This window comes from Heliangelus exortis, chromosome 15 (assembly GCF_036169615.1).
Source record: "Heliangelus exortis chromosome 15, bHelExo1.hap1, whole genome shotgun sequence".
NCBI classification, from domain to species: domain Eukaryota; kingdom Metazoa; phylum Chordata; class Aves; order Apodiformes; family Trochilidae; genus Heliangelus; species Heliangelus exortis.
Window position 1 is genome coordinate 7,101,028 of NC_092436.1, and position 21,281 is coordinate 7,122,308.

The 21,281-nt window shown below is 44.6% G+C and overlaps 1 protein-coding gene across 1 annotated transcript in view; it reads right to left on the reverse strand.

Moving 5' to 3' along the window:
• ADAM19 (ADAM metallopeptidase domain 19) overlaps positions 1 to 19,665 on the reverse strand; it is a 33,940-nt gene extending 14,275 nt beyond the window's left edge. The window contains exons 1-10 of the mRNA XM_071758780.1: positions 19,608 to 19,665; positions 19,254 to 19,339; positions 16,555 to 16,625; positions 6,773 to 6,851; positions 5,668 to 5,744; positions 3,906 to 4,098; positions 3,378 to 3,443; positions 2,378 to 2,449; positions 1,377 to 1,543; positions 184 to 268 (exon numbers count right to left, since the gene is read on the reverse strand). Coding sequence (XP_071614881.1) covers positions 184 to 268; positions 1,377 to 1,543; positions 2,378 to 2,449; positions 3,378 to 3,443; positions 3,906 to 4,098; positions 5,668 to 5,744; positions 6,773 to 6,851; positions 16,555 to 16,625; positions 19,254 to 19,339; positions 19,608 to 19,662 — 951 coding nt within the window. The 5' untranslated portion in view covers positions 19,663 to 19,665. The remainder of the gene's footprint in view (positions 1 to 183; positions 269 to 1,376; positions 1,544 to 2,377; positions 2,450 to 3,377; positions 3,444 to 3,905; positions 4,099 to 5,667; positions 5,745 to 6,772; positions 6,852 to 16,554; positions 16,626 to 19,253; positions 19,340 to 19,607) is intronic.
• Positions 19,666 to 21,281: the final 1,616 nt, after the last annotated feature.

Here is a 21,281-nt window from a genome sequence, read left to right on the forward strand (position 1 = left end):
TCAATGGACTAAGTGGCACTTCTCATTACTACATGTAGAAAACATCTCCTGACAGTACTCAGGCCTATGAGTAAATGAGCCAGAGGCCTTCATAGGAAATATTTTCCTCCTGGGCTTTAGGAGGCACCTATTTAATGTGATCACTGCTAGCAAGAAAAGTATTGGGTATTAGCAATAACTTACCATGTTGACTCCTCCTGACTGGAAATCAGAGCACATGGCCATCACAGGAGCCAAGCCTACTGTGGTACCTTGGAAGGTCACACCCCTAAAATCATCCCAGAAAAAACATGAAATGGCACCAAGGCACTTGACAAGGCAAGGCAGAGAAATGCATCCTGCAGTCCACAGCTTTATACATATACACAGTGTCAGATGAATACATTTTCTTTAACACCTTTAAATACAGGACATATAACAGAGCTACAAAGCATTAAGACTGATTTTTCTTGGACTACTACTTTGTTTTATGGACTAACCAACCAATTCTATTTTCTATAATGTTCTGATGACAAAAAATGCTCTCCCTGAGCTTTGCAACTTTGCAAAGACTATCTCTGGATTCTCGAGTCCTCTATTGGATTCTTAATTTACCTTAAGCCTGCTATTTGTTGGCTTGGGATTCAGGGACTTGACAGAGAGCTAGATAACACCTTTGAGATACAGACACTGTCAGGTTCTGCCTGACAAGCTGAAAGTCTGTGCCATCCCTGCCAGCATGTCTGAAATAGGAGCCTTGGAAACTGTGCTCAGGATTTGTGTGACTAGGTGAAATACAAAAAGGGAGAAATCAAATCAAACAAAACAAAGCAAAAGGCATTGGATGTCTGCATTTAAGTCCTATGGGTTTCTTCTCTGACTCATCACTATTTACTGCTGCATGAATTACCATGAGAGAGAGCCAGAGGTCTAACAGTGCAAATTTTTCTTCCAGTGACATCTGCACTGCTGGCCACAGCAACTGACCCTAATGAAATAAGGAGACTGAGTCACAGATCAGGCAGCTCCCAGCACCCTGTCCCCAGGTCTCACTGGGATAAGATAGGGATGAATGTCTTCCTGCAAAGGGCTGAGTTTCCCTTTGCTTATAGTTCAGATTTTCTTCAAATTCTCCATGTAGGTGTGGCAGATCTCATGCAGCTGCTTGTGATATAGACACACAATAAAGCTGATGTGCTTTGGTTTATGTGTTCTGCTGCATAGCCTGGGACCTCCACTTTTCCTAGCATGGTTTGTGCTTTAAGCCAGAGCTTAATGCTGGCTAAGCAGACACCACAGTTGCCACTCTAAATCTTAGAATATTGTCTCACATACTGATTTCCCACCCACCCAAGCCACTTGTGAGAAACACATGATTTCAGGAGAAATAAACCCACGTGATTAGTTGGGCATTATCATGTTTTCTGTGAACCCGCTCTTTGCTACTCCAGGCCAGAAAAGACTTCAGAGTAGAGTAGGGATTCTCAGTTACATCACATTTATTCCAATTACTCCAGATCTCCAGCCCCACCAAGGCAATCCGGATATTCAGGGATCTGTAAAACTAGGATACAGATAGAAAAAGAGATGACAAAATGAGCACAACTGATTTATTTTACTGTGGTTTTAATCTTGCGTATAAAGCCTGCTAAATGCTACTGCAGATGCAGATGCCCTTGCTCAGAGAAGATACTTGCTGGGGAAACACATTGCAACTTAGCACCACAAACCTGAAATCAGTTGCACTAAAAAGCTGAACTTTCATTTTAAATGAATGACAAAGCAATCTAAAAAAAACAAAGACTGGGCACTGAGATCTTGGTATGATCATGGTTAAATTATTTTTTAGATATGTCAAAATTCTGGAAAAGAGGAAGGAAATAATTTGCTGCACAGTTCAAAGACAAAGGGGGTCTTCATGGGGGGTACAGTGAGGGTAGTGAGGGCTGAAGGGGGTGGTAGAAGGAGTTCAAGGGGAGAAGGGGAGTATGAAGGGAGTATTAAAAGCTGTGACATTTACTTCAGCAGCACTGGGTGCCATGTGCAGGGATGACCTCTGAAGGTTCCTTCCAGCTCTACTTGCCAAAATTTCTACAATTTGAAATGAATACCTTAGTCCCTTGTCAGAAAGCAGTATTTAGGTAACACAGTTAATACAGAGATGCATTAAAACCCAGCTCATGCTGGCTGCAAGGTAAGAAATGGGGGTTCTTCCACCCTGTCCCTGATGTCCAAACCAGAATTGTTTGTCAGGTACTCTACACTCCCCAAGTCACCTGGGAGAACTGCTGAAACATTAATCTCTCTTCCAAGAAGAGAGTCTTCCTCTGCCACAACTAATTCTCATAATTCGTGATTTGGACTTTGCTTTCATCCATTCCCACACACCTGATCTCACCTTATCTACGTAATTAGCAGCCTCCACTAATTTAAGTCTTGTTGTTTCAATGTTGAAGTGATGTTTCTGAAACTGAACAAAATTAAAATGTCAGACAGCACAAAGGTAACTAGAAAGAGGGTAAATGTTTTGAAACAAGCCACAGTCCTCTGGGAATAAGAAGGTAACTATCAGGTGAAGCTCCTAAGACTTTTTTTTCTTCCAGTGAGGGAGACAGTCAAGTTAGTGGCACTGCAAGGGTGTTTATCCCAGCTTGTCTAATAAAATGTTGAACAACATATGGTTCCTGGTATAATGTGTTTCCTCACAGTTTCCCTGATGTCATGTTGCTTAGCAGAAAAACTGAAAAAGTTTTGCCTCTTTAGTTTTGTTCAGAATAAATTATAGCCCAGAGCACTACATCACTTTCCCTGTTGGAGTTTCGGGTTGTAAATTATGGATAGGAACCAGCCTGACTCCTGTCTGTGTTGGAGATTAAGTCATCAGCAAAACACTGTGTGGTTTTCACTGTCAGTCTGGCATGCCACCTAGACTGGGGAAGGAGTTGCTGGCTTCACTGGGTCTCTTCCAGCCCTATTTTATGATGTAGAGCTTCGAAAAATGTCTATTTATATATTTTGCTACCACCTCAGAGCAGAGTATAATCATGTTATCTTCTATAGAGATTAACTGAACTGCAGAATTATAAGCATGTCATTCCAGGAAATACCCCAAGTCACCCCAGGATGAAGGCAATCTCTCCCATCAGTAACAGGGCTGGCCACTGCTACCTTGCCCAATGACAAGTGGCATCTCTCCACTGGCCTACAGTCACTGAAGGTGGCAGAAGAGGAGTCACAGCTGCCAGGACAAAAGTGACCAAGACACAGCTATTCCTGTCTGCTCGTGGAGGTAGGACTCTCAAGAGGAAACCTGTTGAGCTTAAGCCCAGGAAATGCTGTAGGTGGAATATTTGCTCTGGGCCCAGTGCTCAGGTGACAAACACAATCCCTTTTCTTACCTCTGCATAATCAGCCACAAGCAGAAGCTCCACGTACTTTGCAGCCTGCAGGGTCTCCCGTTTCACCTGAGGCAGCAGGAGTACAGGTTACTTCCCCAATATCCCCCAAGAAACTCTTCCCAAAATGCAGGTATAGGTGATATTCCCCAGTTTGTTCTTCACTGGCCATTCACCCCATCACAGGGACCTCTGGATGTGACTGACTCACAGCAATCAAGTATTCAGCTACAGGTACAGCAAGTGTCTGTGTGTCTGTCCCCATCCCACCCTTTTGTTCATGTATCAGATGAACAAATCTGCACAGGAACAGCTACAGAGCAGATTCCTCACACTACACAATGGTCCCCAAAACATTTATTTCCCAGATGGAGCCACTATTTAGCAAGAACTTGCTACAAACCCTCTATAATATCCTCCTTTGTTTCACTTTCTGAGCTATGCTCCTGGATAACAGCAAGCTCCTGGGCTTGGAACAGATGGGAAATTTCATGGTAACAATGAATTGGACCCAGATTGAGCTTTTCTCACCCTCTGGCCTGCTGTCTTCATCCCCATTGTGAAGTCTCTGAGCCAGTCTTCAGCTGCATCCCTGGTGCCCTGATAGCCACAGGCTCCACTTTGCAACCTGAGGTCACTCAGCCTGTAGATGAAGTGCTGGGCTGAGCTGTTGGGAACTGGCTCTAAGATATAGCTGGAATTGCTGCTCAGAATGATAAGTCCTCTGATGGAACAGGAAGCAATAAGAGGGAAAGTTAATTACTATCACAGCAACCAGAGACAAATCCTTCTGCTACAGAGTTCCCATCTGACCCTGGCAAGGCTCTTAACTTTACTAGGCCATTCAGTTCATTAATAAAAAGGATATAGACATTTTGAGTTCAGAGCAGGGAGTCCCTGAGCTTGCATATATTAAAATCTGTTCAATGGGCCTCAGAGATTCAATTAAGTGGCTACTGGAGCACATACTGCCACATCACTAACCTGAGAAGTATTGATTTTTCCAAGTACAGCTTTTTCTTTAGGGGTAGTGGAAGCTTTTCAACAGACTAAAGAAATTCATCGTTAACTGAACTGACCTAAAAACTATAAAGACAGCAAATAACTCCATTTCTCTCTGGGACTTGGATGTGGCCGTACACTTCTGTTTTTTTCAATGAGCTTGTTGTAGCTGGGAAAGTTGGAAATCTGTGGTAGATGCCCAATGAAAGATGTTAGGCTTGATGAGCATCACACAACTCTGCAACAGCTCAGAGTGAAAATATTCATGTGTGCTCAGCTCCTCAGCTCCTCAGCCTTCCTGGCAATTGGAAAACAAGGTCAAGGAGCTGCCAGCAAACCTCTGACAGCTCAGAAGTGCAAGAACACTACCACATGTGCACACAAGGAGACATTCCTCTCTCTTCTGCAGCTAGGAAGGCAGAGCCCAGGAAAATGCAGGCTGACAGAAACAAGGCCCACCTGTGACTACTTTTGCTTTTTGTTATTTATGGCAAACCACAGGTGGCTGCACTCTCCTGTTTATCACGCTGGGATCTTTGGTCTGTGTTACTTTAATTTAAGGCCCCAGGTTTTCTTTGGCTCAGGCTGTTTCCTGGCTGGAGATGGTATCATCAACATAGCTCCCAATTAGAGCTTGAGAGCAGATGACCACTAATACCAATAAAGCCCATGTGGTGTTACGGAAACAAACTCTGAGCTGGCACAAATGAATGAAGCTCCTTTGTCTCAGCAGTCCATTTCATTTACTCCTACTGAGCATACAACTCATCTTTTCTTGCCAAATACTCCATTAGTACTAAAGTGAAGGTTTTAAAGGCATAACACACACAACACCAGCACCACCCAGGGAGAAAGAGAGCAGGACTGACAATCCAGGAGGAAGATCAGACCTGAAGACACTGCCTCAAAACATACACACAAAATTGCCAGTTGTGAGATGCTGGCAGAAGGAGCTGGTTGCTACATTAGTGTAGAATATTGGACTGGGATGTGGTGAGTCCTGTCTCTGTAGGGATGCAGCCTTAAGTCACTAACAAGAGTCTTCTGCTCCAGTGGACTAGAGTTAAGCTCACTTATTGCACAAGTCCACACTCCCAGAAGAACAAAGGAGGGAGAAGTCTTTATTTCCCACCAACATATTCCTTTTTATGCCCAGGACTCTTGGCTGGGTGGCACCTGAGAACAAGTCTATCTGCCCAGAAGCCAGTAGCAGCAGTCAGGGTTTGCATGGTAGGATGCTGAGGAGCTGAGCAGAGGCATTCCCACAGCTCCAGCATTACCAGGCACTTACCTCAGTCCCTGGCATGTGCTGAGGGTGACACTGGAGTTTTCCCAGCCCCTCACGATCCCGTGGTAAAAGCAGTGGTCCTGGGAGTCAGAGGGGAACAGGGTTGGCAAAGCAGTTTGAGGATAGATGTATGGCTATATTTAGGCATCACTGACTTGCATATAAGTGCTGTTGATACTCCAGTAATTTTTTCCTTTCCACCACATTTGGCAGCTGACTATCATAACTACATCTGTCAGTGCATTGAAATTTGGCCTTTTAGCTGCCATGCAAAGCTTGCTTGAGTGCATCAAACAGCTTCTTGTTGCCTGTAAAAGTTAAGCTTTTGATCCCTGAGGAAGCAGCTCAGATGGCTGCAGTACTAACATCAATACAAAACTTTCTGCTAGTAATAGAAGCTGCCTGTTGATGGCAGCTGGCCCTGGGTCAGGTCTCAAAGGATGTGCCTTCAGCCCCAGAGAGGGCGATGCCACAGGAAGCAGGGAAGTCCCTCTCTGGGGGCTCTGAGAAAGACAAAGGAAGCTTCTTGGCAGGGACAAGGAGACTTTGGGGCAGAAATGCCAATATATTAATAGCATACTTTCCCCTTGCCCTGGAGCAGAACCAGTAAAGATGATCTCATGGGGGTTTTGTCTCATGTTTGCATCACAACCAATGCACAGCTTTGTGCCACTGCAGTGTAAAGTCAGGGCCTGTGCAAGATTCATGAGATTTTTACTGAACAGGAGCCAGCACACATCAGCTGGTTTTCCAAAGGACTGGAAACACCCACAGTGTGGGCTACCCAGTGGCAAGACTAAAAGTAAGAGGATCAGCAGCAGGAGGAATAAATGATTCCTCAGTGCACAAAAAGGGGAATGATGCTGGAGCCTGACCTGGTCTCTCTTATCAGAGCTCAGGCAAAACAGTAAGATATTTTTACCATTGCTGGGGGATGGAGATGCCTTGGAACTCCTCCAGTCATAAAGTTAGACTGCCCTCCCCTTCAGCTTAAAGCAGACCCATGGCCTTAAAGAAAGGCTCTGGATATAGAAGATCACCTGCTGCTCCAGGACCCCTGTCTGGTCTCCCCAACACACTGTGGGAGGAAAAGTGCTCCTGTACTCACTGTGTGGTTTAGAGAGGTGGTCTGTGGCTTTCCAGTCTGGCTGTAATGAATCTCAGTGTACCCTGGTGCAAAGAGGTTTCTGCAGATACAAGAAAAAAAAAAAAAAAAAAGACTTTTCTTTAGACTTGGATTTCTGTTTCCTAGGTGTATTAGAAAAACCAGCCAGATCCAGCTCTTTGACATCATTGTAGATAATCCTTTTGCTGTGAATCACTGCTGTGGACATGGGAGAGTTGCCATTTGCTCCCTGCAGTGCAAAACTGATGAAAATGCACAGAGAGACCAGGCAGGAGACAGGTACCTATGGAACAGCAGCAGAGCTGGGCTGTATCTCCATACTCTGATCAGGATCAGCAGTTTCCTCATGTGAGGCACTTATTAACAGGTTGTCCCCAGGGAAGAAGCAGCTATTGGCTTCCTGGTGACACAGGAGCCATGGGAGCCACTACAGGACCAGCAGCACGGGCTGAGATTCCCTGTACAGAGCATGCTGTGATGGCAGAGGGTCAGAAGGTGGGATTCTAGGTGACCTTGCCACATTCATCTGTCTCTAGCAAGAGCAAAGCACTTCTCAGGGCGCACATCCACTTCTAAAAGGGTGCAGCAAGCTATCTTCCTAAGTACTCTTTCAAGTCATTTATCAAATTACAACAGTAAAGGAGAGCCTATCATTAGTTCAATTAGGCACTGAGATCTAGTTCTAACAGCTGCAAGTGAAAAATTATTTTTTTTTTCATGAGGACTTTTAAAAAAACAAATAAACAAACAACACAGAAATCCAATGCAATCATTACCATCCCTTAGCAGTACAAGTCTCTGTGTAGGGTTTTTTTTAACTACTACAAAAGTATGCCCCAGGTGTACTGGGATTAGATTCAGAATACCAATTCCAGCAAGCTCAGAACAGGCCAGTTCAGGACACATGTGGACACCAGTGTGAATTCTCAACTCAAACTCAGACTCTTCCCAGTGCCCTAATCTAACCACAACTAGAAACCAGCCTGCATCTGCATTTCAACTTCTTTCCAGAAGCCAGTTCACATCTTTGTCCTCAGAAAATGATAATTCCTCAATCTGAATTTGCTTGTGTCATTCTCATATAGACAGTATTTTCCCCGTCTTCATCCCAGGATCAGAGCAAAAGTCTACAAAAGGCACTCCTGTGCACTGAATAGTAAACATTTTTATTTGGTTCAAGAGGAAACAGCCTCCCCCCTCTTTTGAAACATCTGCATTTGCTAAACAGTGATGTAAGAAGTACAGCAAGTTAAAATCTGGGCCAAACCAAGAAGGTCATATCCTGTGTATCTCAGGAGCAGTAAAAAGTAGTTTTCAAGCAGTTTTTAAAACAATGGCCTCACTTCCAAAAATTTGGAGAAAGATCACAGAATATGCCCTATCTATGAAACACACTTCTGCAGCAACCCCACAGTGCTGTCAGGCCACTGAAGGGCAACTTTGGCTGGGACACGAGGATGCATCCTGGGCAGTGCAATGCCAGCAGCACTGCAGCTCTATTTCCATCCTTCTGTATCCCTCCCTGTTCAATGCATATCATGCACCAGATTTTTGGACTACGACCTGCAAGAAAGCAAACAAGAAAATATTTTTTTGCTTTGCTTTGCTGAATTTCTTCAGACTGGATGAAGACAGCTGTATCAGAAGCAAACCTGAATTTTTTTTCATCTGGCTTGGGGTTTGGTATGTGGCAATCAGGCACATCTCCTGTATGTGGCAATCTCCTATACCTTGAAAGCCTCTGTTTGAATAAAGGATTGACTGCTTTTTAGCCTAATTAAATTAGGCCGGAGCAACAGGAAACACCACCTTTTATCAGTGTTTGAAAGTGATTCCCCAGTCCAGCATCCAAAGACTCAGACACTGAACAGGTATTGATGGCAGTGTCAGACAAAACTGTGTGCCACTGTTGTATTTGACACCATTTGACATCAGGAATCCAACAGCTTTTATCTCCACTTTCAAAGTTCACTGTAGCCCAGGAAAGCTCATTTTGTTTCTTTGTGATGTGTTAATTCTTATCACTAGATCATGTCAGTGATTAGAAGGCAAGATTGCTGCATTCAGCTATCTTGGGTCTGTAAACTGAGGATAATCACAGAAGCATCATCCCACAGAAAACAATTCCCTTCATCTCCCTGACTGAAGTAACTTGCTCAGCATGAGGCTGCAAGAAACAAATGTTTTATCAGCAGATTGCATTAACTTGCAGGAAATTGCCTTGAGCAATGTGCTCTGGCAGGTATCTGGTCTGTGTTAAAGGCTGTCATCTCAGAGCAGACACTGAACCAGTGTGCATCTGCCCAGTGCTGCTACAGCCAGAATTAGAAACCAGCCCATGCATTTCCAGTAGCTGAGGACTGCACAGCATACTTGGTTCATTCAAAAACAAGCATGCTTATGTTTTCTTCTTGCTCCTTTATTCTTGGAAAGCATTCACTGTGAAGAGCTATTTTACCTCTTCCCCAGCCCCACAGTGCTGCCAACCAGCCCCTGTGCTGAGCATCAGAATCTGGTACATCAGGCTTCAGAGCACAGGATGATACCAGACAATACATGGCATGTGTGTGTCTTTCTACCTTCAGGATCAGGCTCTAGATCCCTTTAGTGTGGATTAAGGAGCTGATAGGTCTGTCTGATTTTTTAGGGATATTTCTGCAGCTGCTGAACTGAAAGTGTGCATCAGGTAGCTGGGTGCCATGCTACTCTCCACCAGTTGACTTCTATGCTACATTGTAGACTCACTATGAGCAGTCCAGCTTCTTATTCTGAATTCTTATTCTGAATTGAAAAAACCCTTTTTTGAAGACCTTTCCTTGCCTTAGCACAGGGGAGCCTTGGGGCTCTTGCAGCACTGCTGAGAAGTGCTATTGCATGGGGTGGGGAATGCAGTGAGGAAAGAGGAAAAACCACAGAACATCTTGCAACACACTTGGGGTGCTACCCCACTTTGAGCCTGTGAAAGTTCATTCCCAGGCCAGCTCACTTCCTCAGCTAGCATCAAGCTTTGCAACAATCTGTAAATAAATAGAAAATAAGCTTTCTTTCCCTCTCAGAGTGTAACACATTCATCAGCCAGTCTTTTCCCCTCTTTAACATGTGTATCAGTTGCCAAGATAAACAGGAGAGACTGGTGACATGCACATACCCCAAAACATTAGCAGTGGCCTTTATCTGCCATCATTTCAGGACAGCATCACTGCCAGGTAGAACAACTGATTCCAGGAGAACTCAGCCCTGCAAAGCTCTGACAGACAGGATTGACCATTGCCAAAGGAGCACAGAGCTCACCTTGCTAGAAAGGGAAGGCTTGGGAAAAAAAAAAAGAAAAAGAGCATGATTTTATCCTTTCTTTTGTTACATTCTGTGTCTCAGTGACTTCTTCTCCAGCAGCTCAAGATAAAGCTGCAAAAGAGCATCATTTAAAGGCTTCTGAGATGCAGTCAGATAGCTGGTAGATTGCCAGCAACACATCATCTTCCTAAAAGGCAGAATGGAGTCCCTCATTAGACAAGTTATCAGCATGAAAAATTGATGAAGTAAGAGGAAAAGCTGGTTTGGGATGAGAGCACTTTCCCTTGCTAAACCTTGATCACAGCTGCAGCCACACAGGGCTGTGTGAAACCAGGGTAAGCTACACACAAGTTTTCAAGATTTTCTTGAAAGTCCTTACATCTTTTTAACAGAAACAAGCTTTCAGCAACATCAGTTGTTCTCCAGGATCCAGCTCAGTGCCAGCTCAGGGTAGAATAGCCTGCTCTTGATAGGATTTGTTCCCCAGAAAGCCTTGGGAGCCAGGTTAAATCCAAGAGAGGAAGCCAAACAAAGGAAGAGTGGCTTGGTGCCATAATGTACAGATGGCTTGGGACTGTTTCTGCTGATGACCAACATGGGGTGATCTTGGTCCTGCTCCAGCCTGTCAATGATATCATTGTTCAAAATAAACCCTCCTCCCCATGCTGCTGTGCTGCTCCCTAAAGGACCCTGCAGCACAGAGCTGACAAAATTTTGGCACTGTTTTGGCACATCCCACTGTGCCAGTCGGGTCACATACTTCTCACACAATCCAATAGTATTCAGTGGGAGAGCTTGGGGCAGAACTCAGCTTTCTCCCACAGCTGCCCCTATGGCACTTGGGGACAGTACAAGACTGTGACCTCCAGCTCATCCAGACACTGCAGAGGAGCAGATGGGGGGAGAGGGGTTGAACAGCACATCCAAGAACTCCACAGAACAGCAGAATGAAAGCTGGGGCTTTTCTTACATGACCACATTCATTTGAGGGAGTGCATATATCCCAGATGCTCTGGAGAACGTCACCCCTGTTTTTCCTGATAAATGGGAGCAGTTTTCTCTTGCCTGTGAAATATCACCTATTAGCACAAGTCTCTGAGGGGCTCAGAATCCTCCATCCTAGGGGACCACTGTGAAGATGCTCAGCTCTGCCAACCAGAGTTCAGCCATGGGCACTGGGAAGGCTCCATCATCATGCTGGTGCTCTTGCTAATTGGACCAAGAAGGACTTATTATTTGGTCCCCTAAGCAACTTTGTTTGGATTCATTTTACAGAGGGGCTAGCCTGCATAAACAGCTGCCTATTAAAAGCACTTGTGAGTATCTAGGAGAGAGAGATTTTTGATTTCTGCCAAAAAACCCCAACTGAAATGGTCCATGAAGCTCTTGTGAGAAACACTAACTCCTAAAATTCAGGCTTGGGACCAACAAGAATGAAGCCTGCAATCTCTTACATCTCTTCCCCTGTCTCTTTCCTCAAATCACAATAAATCTGTCCAGTCAGGCTGCCAGCATCTGAGGGTGGAGGGAACTGAGTCTACCAAGAAAGTTTAAGTGTCAGATTTCCAGCTACAAATTCTGGTCCCACTCCATTGCTTCTCAAAAGGATCCAAGTAGGGTAAGAAGGGGAGCTTGACCCCTTACCACCCAGTCACTTAAATGTTCCCTAAAGTCAGAAATTATTAAAAAAACCTGAGGTAATTCCATCTGGAACACCACCAGCACATTACCCATGACAACACAAGCAAGCAAGCCTGCTTTTCATATCCACCACTAGTGGGAAATCAGAGATTTCACATCTCTGGAAACCTCCAGACAAAACCTAGCACTTCATAAAATCAATGAAATTCAATTTTTTTTTTTTTTTTTTTTTTTTTATTTCATGAGTTTCATCCAGACAAAAAGCCTGGAACTCTTAAACTGCCTTCCTCAAGAGCCTTTACTGATGCACCAGAGAATATGTTTACTGTGTAAACACTGGCAGTTTAGAAGGAAAAAATTCCCCAACTATTGAGGTTGAACTAAACCAGCTATTTGTAATGCCTGGGGAAATATCACATGCTAAAGTATCTCCATCCTCTTTTGCTCTCCTTGCTATCCACATCATCTATATCATTCACTGTGTAAATCACGTTACACGACCCAAGCAGACTTTGTCACATAGGGGCTTACCAACAGGAATTATAAAAGTTGCCTGGAGAGGAAAAAGGAAATAAAATAAATGGGAAACTGACTGATAATGAGTCAGGCAGCAAAACACTTAAAAGGCTCCATTTCCTCATCTCTTCTTCCCTGCCCCACACAAAAAAATCACCAGTTATTCCCACAGAACCAGGAGGCTGAAAAGCAGCTATGGCTTTCCAAGTCCTACCCTATTTTTCTGATGACTCCAAGAGACAGTAGAGCAGGATAAACTCAGTTTCTCTTCTTTACATAACCCTTAGCCCCTCCCCATGCAGGAAGCCCATTAGACACTGATGATGTGTAGCCCATCAGTGGAATAACCTTACATATCCTTCCTGCTCAGTGGCAGGCAGCAGTGTCCCCTCTTCCTCACCCAGTTGGTAGAAGAGGCCCTGGAAATGCAGATGGCAGCCAGGTCTCTTATTGCCCTGCTGAGAGCATCCAACAGGGCAGGAAATGCTTGTTACCTACCTAAGTGTGGCCAGAAGAAATTGGAAATTATAATGCTGCCTATCAGACACTGTTGCTTAAAAATCTCCCTGGATTGCTCCTGAGGCCAGACAAGATGAGATTTGGACTTTATTTTTGCATTCTCCTCACCAGTTGTTGCGTGTCTCCACTAGGGCTTTGCCACCAAGTGCCCCAAGCCAACATTGTTGCTGTGAGGAGGAAGCAGCCCAAATACACAGGTAAAAAAAAAAACATTCAGCTCACCCCATGCTGCCCAAAGGATTCATGCACAGGCATGGACAGCCTCTGGTGAAGCCTTCACAACCATTTGCTGCTCAGAAGGCCTTTCCCAAGTCTGCTCTCCCAGAGACAGACAAAAAGAGGAAGAGAAGAGGGAGAAAAATCTTGCTGATACTTTTCCTGCACCCAGGTGAGTGCAAGGCAGACTCCATGATGGTTTTTGCTGTGCAAATAAGAGCTCTTCTCTCCACTAGAAAGCAAAGGCTCACACCAGTCAGTGCTGCCACACACATTCAGACTATCTCAGCATCCTCTCCATACTTAACTCAAAGCTGCTTTGTTAATAAATGTAAATGCCTTTTTAAAAAGTCACTTTTCATCCAAAGTTTGCAACTCAAATTCTTCTGTTCCTAAGTTCCAGCCAAATCTAAGGCTGCTTTATAGGCATCTCTCCATGTATTTGTTGTTTGTGCAGCTTTGAGCTTTCCAATACTGCAGCTGCAGGACATGGTTTTGAGTAATTTAAAACAAGCCTGAGTCATTTGGGGGATCTACTTTTGTTGTTATTCAGAAAAGTTAACTAGTGCTGTTAAGTCTGCTTGGTTTGGTGTGGTTCCCTCTTATCACACCACTGAACAGGAAATAATGCAATAAGATAACTGCTCATGCACTAATTGTATAATTAGATATATGGAGCTCAAACCCAGATGTGTGCTGAGCATATTACAAAATAGTGGTGACAGTTCTGAAGAAACATATGCAATGATTTCACATGGTATTAACACAATGTCCTCACATGCCCTATAAAATCACAGGCTTGGTGTGAAGATTTCTTCCACATCTTGAAAATAACACATTGTTAAAAGCTGCTGCATGCCTACCAAAGCCATATAGATCATAAATTCTTCCATCCCCCTCAATCTCATTCTCATCTCCATAAGAGATGCAGATGTAACAATGCTACCTAACCCACTGAGAATGCCCCAACAGTTTCACTAGTTTGACATCTCCTTTTAGCTTTGGAAACCATTGGGTAAATTTTCTCCCAACCAGGCCCAAAATATGCCAAGAATTTCATGCTTTCTTTGAGTGGTGGAGGTCTGGGATGTGGATATGAGAATAAAAAGGGAGCCCGGCAGATGCATCCAGATGTGTGAGCCCAGGGACAAATCGGAAGCAAAGCAGCAAAGATGATTTCCAGAGGCTCTTCTATACTGGGAGCAATTAAATTATCCAGAACTCTGGGACTTATTTTTGAAGCCCCGAATGCTTTCCTTAAAGTTGCAGTTCTGTTATACCCACTTTCATTTGAGCTTGAAACCAGGAGTACCCAGGTTTCAGACAGCTTGGAAGGTACAATTCCCACCTGGATTTCACCGTTTCTCCTGTTGTTTGGATGCTCAATAAACACTTCAGGGAAGTCCCTGATGTTGCAGCTTCTCAGTACCCCAAACCTCAGCTAGAACATCAGGCTTCACTATAAAATAAGCATTGGCAGTGATGATCTTGCAGATGCTGGGGAGCAGCCCCAGTCTGGGAACCTGAGGAGCCAGACTGGGCTCTGCCTTTCTGCATGTTCTGACAAGGAGAAGCAGCTTCTCTTCACCTGGGAGTGCTCTCCAGATGCTGATAGTTACCAGCATCCACAGGGTTTCCAAGGACTTCATGATTTTGTTTGCTTCATCATTTCTCTTATTTTCAGTGTATCTAAACTACTCCTGCACCTTCACAAGTCTGAGAAAAGTGGCTGCTCTCCAGAGCCTTTCATCTAATCAAGCTCAGTCTTGCATTTTGGAATTTTACCATCACCTTTCCTGACTGAGGTCCCAAGTCCCAGCAAGACTCTCATGTGCAACACTTCTACGAATCACTTGCATTTTCCACAGGAAAAAGAAAATAAGTAAAAACTCCAAACCACCAGCTGCATTCATAGGTAATGCAGTAATAGTAAGACAATTCATCCCACAGTGGAAGTGCATGCACATACTTAAGCCTGTGTGTGTATACATTTCAATGAATGAAAATTCATTTCAGGAAATAAACACAATAGAAACCTTCTATTATTATAATTATTTACTAACACCAGAAATTAGTTTGGCTGCACTGGAAATAGCAGGGCATCATTCCTGCAAGGCACCTGGAGGTTACATCATCATGCTTAGAGCACAAGTGGCAAGAGCAAGCATCCTTGCTGAATTAATCCATCTTTTACTGGGCCAGAAATAAATTCACCTTTGCATAGTGAATGCAGAAAATACAAGACCTGTCAGTCCTCCCATCAGGAAGGGGAACCAGAGCAGCATGAGCACTTGCATTGTTTCCAGGTTCAGTTCAGGGACTGGCATTTCTGACCAGCATCAGCTCAATTTCCTGCATTAGGCAGGACTGAGTTAACAGTGCTTATGGTCTCTTCTGCCACTTCTGTTTTCTCAGCTGAGTGATGCCAAAACACACAGACTTTATAGCTGTTTTTGTTGAGTTCTACACAGGCCTGGCAAAACGTGTCCAGCTCTTGCAGCCCTGAAACTCCCAGTAGCTTATGTGACCTCTTACAGAAACACCTCAGAGGATGCACTCTCCTTTCATCAGCCATCAGATTTCAGTTTTTCTACTGCAGATGGTGCCAAGAAAAATCTTTTTCCTCCCAAATGCCCCAAGTATCATTTAGATTTATGCACTGCCTTCAGAACTAATAAGGTCCTCTGACACTTCCTCTTTCAGGAGAAAAGCTGAGCCCCCAAGCTCTGTGGTTGGAATGCCCATACAATACACTTAAAATATAACCAGGATCATTGTGAGGTTCATTATTCTAAGGTTATGATTCCTGCTGAATCTACTAGACAAATATTTGGTTGTGTTTCCATCAGTAAATCTTCAGACCCATTTAAAAATAAATAAAACATCAACAGTTCAACTGGATTGCTTAGCAAAGAGGCTTCTTGCAGCTAAATTTACACCACTGGAAACTATTGTACTTACATGGCAGAAAGCCTCTGCAGCAGCCTCCAGACCAGAATCCTTCTACCTCTCAATCTCCTGCACCTACAGCTGAATTCAATAACCATCACACCCTCTGATATCACACAGCATTGCTGTATCATGCCTGAGGGGAGGCTGCATTTCAGTTAATGTGAAAGCAATTTCTCAGTCTACTTTAGCATGAAGGGCACTAATGGAATTGAAACTGTAGGATCGTTTCTCCTTGGAAACGGAGCAGGACCTCTTTGGATCACAGCAAATAAAATCCTCACTAGAGTCACACAGACTCTAAAGCATCGAGCCATTTGGTAAATAATGCACTTCATATCAGCAACATTTTCTAGTTAATGTAGTAGGAATTATGATGCAAAACCAAGTTTACACGGAGAGCCAGGTCACAATCTGCTTTTTGCTGACAAAGCTGTTCCAGTCAGTGTTGGCTGATTAACATCACTGGGGAATCAGACCTGGAATAACCTTGAAATCCAGAAAAGGACTTCCTCATCCTGTCTTTATCAGAACCTTGTTGAAGTCAGTGGAGGTTTTCCTGTTGACTTCACTGTAATCCTTATTCATTACTTCAGTGAGACCATAACACAAAGCACAAGCACACTTACCCATTTTTCTCCAATTCTAAGATGAGCTCTTGGCCTTCTGCCTTTACTGTAACTTCCGTTCTGAGTGGATGCTGCATGCAACAGAGACAGGGCCTGTTACTAATACATCAAACTGATGAGCATACCCAGAAACATAAATTGCAGCTGACCTTAAACCACACCTCATCTTCTTTATACTCTCATATCCAGAGTGCTGGGGAAAGGAAGAAATGGGCCATAGTGGCTCCCAGCTCCAGACAGGTTGCTGCATACCCATGGAATAGCCAGGCAGAGCCAGGAAGCAGCACTGGGGAGATGCTGTATCTGCACCAGTGACCCTTCTGTCTCAGGAGGAATAATGGGCTCAGACAAGACACCAAGTCCTGGTGCTGGAGAGCTTGGAGGTGCAGCTGGGTGAGAGGGGTGTTCTCCTGTGCACCAGGCTCAGGACCACGTTGCAGCACACCCCAATTTGCCCCAGGGACTTAGAAGTCAAATATACAAGGTAATTAACCAAAGCTTCCTTTGCTGTTACAGCAGAAAAAGATATTTTTAGGAGCCTACTATAGTACAGAAGGAATCATATGTCTGTGTGTCTTCCAAATATTTTCATCTAGTTCCTTTACTAGCAGAAAATGCCAATAAAAGCCATACAACCTAGCTCCTTAGATGTCTGGTGTTAGCCTCAAGATGCCAAGGGACTGGAAACCATAATAGCAACTTTTTAGTGTGTTTGAGCACTCAAGCACAACTCTGGATTGCAATCTGGCTACAGCTCCAAATGAGGACACAGGACACTCAGCTCCCCAAGGCTTACTGGTGTTAATAGAAAAGACTGATTTTTTAGTGCAATGTCAAATGCATACACTAAAACAAGCATTTAAAAAAAAACCCAAAAACTGAAAACATAGAATATGCTTCTGAGGGGGCCAACCAGAAGGGCCTCTGAAGGTTTCCAGTTTTATGTCCCTTAAAACAGGACCACTGCTAAGGGCAGCTGGGCATTTCTAAGTCAGAATGCTTTCATATAAGGGAAACAGATGAATGAACTTCCTAGAAGTGAAATAACCCATTTGGTAAGAACAGACTTCTCTATTCATGTGGAAGAAAAAAAAACAAAAAACAAAACCCATAAAACCTGCTGAGATTATTAACCCATATTTTTTCCTAATTCAGTACTGAAGGGGATTTTGCAGACCAGATCAACTAAAGGCAAAATTAAGCAAGGCTGACCAAATAGGATGTTCTGATGAAAGATCTGTCAGTGCAGAGATAAGCTTGCTTGACACTTCATCAACTCCAAGCTCAGTTACAAACTTCTTTCATCAACTTCTTGCTCATATTCTGAGTTTTGTTCTTCCTTCCTTCACTTCCCAGAACATCACACACAGATGATGCAAGGCAAATTAGTTCATTTAGCACATATAACAGTGACTAATTCCAAGGGGTTGAGTTTAGTTTACAGAATCACAGGTGCTCAGTACATCTCAGGGTAGGTCTGCTATTTTGCTAATATGTAAGCAATGGAGGTTGCCTTGTCCATAAATGGGGGAGTCAGAGAGTCTCCATCATCATAAAAGTCATCACAAAGGTTGTACAAACAGCATTATTACTAATAATGCTTTCTGTTATGCTTCAATAATCCCAGTATTTTATAGTACATCAGTTGCTGTGTAACTGAAATATCCCAGCTGTACATAAACTTTGCTAACACTGGTGTTAAAGCCAAAAGGAACTCGCCTGAAACAAATGTCCCCCAAAACCCAGCAAATTTGTATAAGGGGAAATGTCCAGGTGTACTTGTATTCTTATCAACAATAGAGCTAAAGCTTCTAGGCAGCACTACAAGGGCATTTTAAAGAGTTATTAACATAATGAAACACTCATTGTAATTTTGTTTTGGTTTTTTTCTTTTTTTCTATTTAAATATGACACAATAAAAAGATTCAGAAAGTCTCATCATATAGAGATGATGTAAGCCTCAAAATAAGAGCATCTCCATGGGGAAATGCCATGATTTTTTCTTCAGTACAATGCTGTGACATCTCTTTTTCTGGTACACAACATAAATAACATCATCTGGATTTTCCTCTTTCATTTGATTATGGAAATAGATAACTTCTTGATTGTGGCAAGCACTGGGAAGTCTGACACCACAGAGGTTCTCAGAATGGCTTCAGACAACTGCCCCACCACTGCACCTGTCTAGGTAAGGGAAGGGGGGGGATGAGATCTGTATTGATATGTATGGTCTAAGACACCATCAGACACACCTGAGCTGCTGGTTGGCTTTTATTAGTGAAACACCTTCCAGCTGGGATTCATCTTCTAAAGCAGATGCCTCTAATCGGCTGTTCTCTAAATGCCCCTGGTTGTATTGCCCCACTGCCCTTTCACAGATACACAGATCCAGGTTTTAAAGCATGACAGAGAGCTGGTGACCACAAGCCTTTACACAGGGTGAATGGGAGTCGCCAGGAGCAGCCCCATGGTCAGTGGGTGCCGTGTGCCAGGCACCTCCCGTAACCTTTCCCGGGATTCGGAGGAGCTGCAGCAGCTTCCCCGTTGCTGCAGATGGGTTTTCTGCTTCACCGCTGAGCACAGCTTAACACAAAACACCCATCGCAAGATCCTGTGCTAACGGCGACATCGTTTCTCCCCCTGGAAATGATTCAGAGATTTGAAAACAAAATAAAAATAAAGCCCTAGGTGTGACTTACCTCCTTACTGCCCGGGCTGGCCGGGGCTGCCCAGCGCGGCACCACCACCTCGGGCTGGGGTTCGGCGGCAGCCGAGACCCCTCCGGCTGGGGAGACAGAAGAGGAGCCGCTCAACCACCCCGGCCCCAGCCTCACCCCCGACCAGTCTACTAAGGTCACGAAGCTGGGGCAGGAGGAAACAGCTATGCGCTGGTTTTAGGAGAAGCAAAAGGATCTCCCCCACCAAACTATCCCCCACCCCACCACCACCCTCCCACCCCCTCTCCCTCCCCGGGAGCTCATGCAGCGAGGGCCACTGGTTAAGGGGAGGGGGGAAGGCGCAGCCGCCCCCCGGGCCGGGCACTCCGCACTTACGGGGCAGCAGAAGGAAGAGGGCGATGCCGCAGAGCAGCCTCCGACCCCTCCTCATAGCTCCGGCCGGGAGACTCGGTGCGGCTGCCGCTGCCCGCCCTATAAAGACGCCCGGAGCGGCTTTCTCCTCCCACCCCCGGCCAGAAATCCGCCCCCGCAGCCCCTTTTTTGGGGGAGTGGGAGGGTCTTTTTTTCCTCCACCTCACCCCAGGCAGCACCTCGGGAATGAACCATGCGTGAAATAGCGGCTCTGCCCTGCTGGGCTGGGCTGGGCTGGGTTGTCCCCAGGTCCCTTGGGGATAGGGTGAAGCTTGAACACCTTGCTCCCCAGTCCTTTTGCCAGCACAGATATCCGTAGTAAAGAGGGAAGATCTGGTGGAGGACAGCAGCCAAATCATTGTCAAGAGGTTCTTGAAGGAGCTGTGCTATGGTTTTAATTGATAATATATTTCTTTGTTTATTATATTTATATGTAATCCTATCAAACCATTCATGGCTGTAGCCATGTTTCCAGAGGCATCCTAAAACCCTCTGCTTCTAGGAAATGCATTCCCTGGACAGCTGAAGGGGCATATGATGGTAGGACAAGGGGTAATGGCTTTAAACTGAAAGAGGATAGATTTTGAAAAAGCATGGGTATTAGGAAAAAAAAAAAACAACAACACAGTGAGGGTGTTGAGACACTGGAATGGGTTGCCCAGAGAAGTCATGGATGACCCCTGCATGGATGTGGTCAAGGCCATGTTGGATGGGGCTTTGAGCCACCTGCTCTAATGGAAGGTAATTGGGGGTATATCCAAGGTGGGACTGGATCTAGATGGTCTTTGAGGTCCCTTCCAACCCAAACCATTCTGTGAGACAATGGAGAGCTTTGGTACTTATGCTTAACCTTATTCTATGATACAGAGTGAAATTTTTTGTGCCTGTATAAAAGTGCAGAAATAAAAAGATGTTCACTGCCTCTCTTCCCTTAAGGCAGATGGAGGGCCTAGGGAGGGGTTTGGGAGCATTCATAGCTCTTGTTTCCTGTACTGCCCTTTAGGGATATCTGTTTACTCCTCTGAGGCTCCCAAAGGAGCATCCTTGTTTTCATCTGCATCCTTCAGGACTCTGCCATGTGTTGTAGTGCACTGGATACCTCTTTCCTACTCCTCTGCTCTCCAGGGGGATTGAACACCTAGAAGGTCACCAGCCACAGCACCTCACTCTTGGGCTGGTTTACCAGGGGGGTCAAGGTCACACCAGGAGACAAAAATCCAGGTTGTTGGGAACGTGCTGATGTTACCAACTGCAAAAAATTATGCTTCATGATGATGTAGATGCTCCTTGGACAGACCAAGCTCATGAAAAGCAGTTGCCTTCCCTTGTGTTAGTGAATTTCTGCTGAGACTGCCTGTCAGCTCAGCTGCAGCCACACGAGCAAGGCTGTGAGGCTGCACTGACCTGCATCTTTATGGGGCTGGCTCAGAGTGGTGAAGAAAAGCATTACCTCTTAGTCATATCCTTCAGGCAGTCATTGATATGCATTATCCACACAACCCTTTCCATTCACCTCCATACTCAAAGTGCCTGTGTAGGTGAACCATCAAGAAACCAACTGAAGAAATGGGGAGAATTTGCACCTGGCTACATTTCAGCATATATCAGTAAATCAGGCTGACAGGAAATTAATGCTCC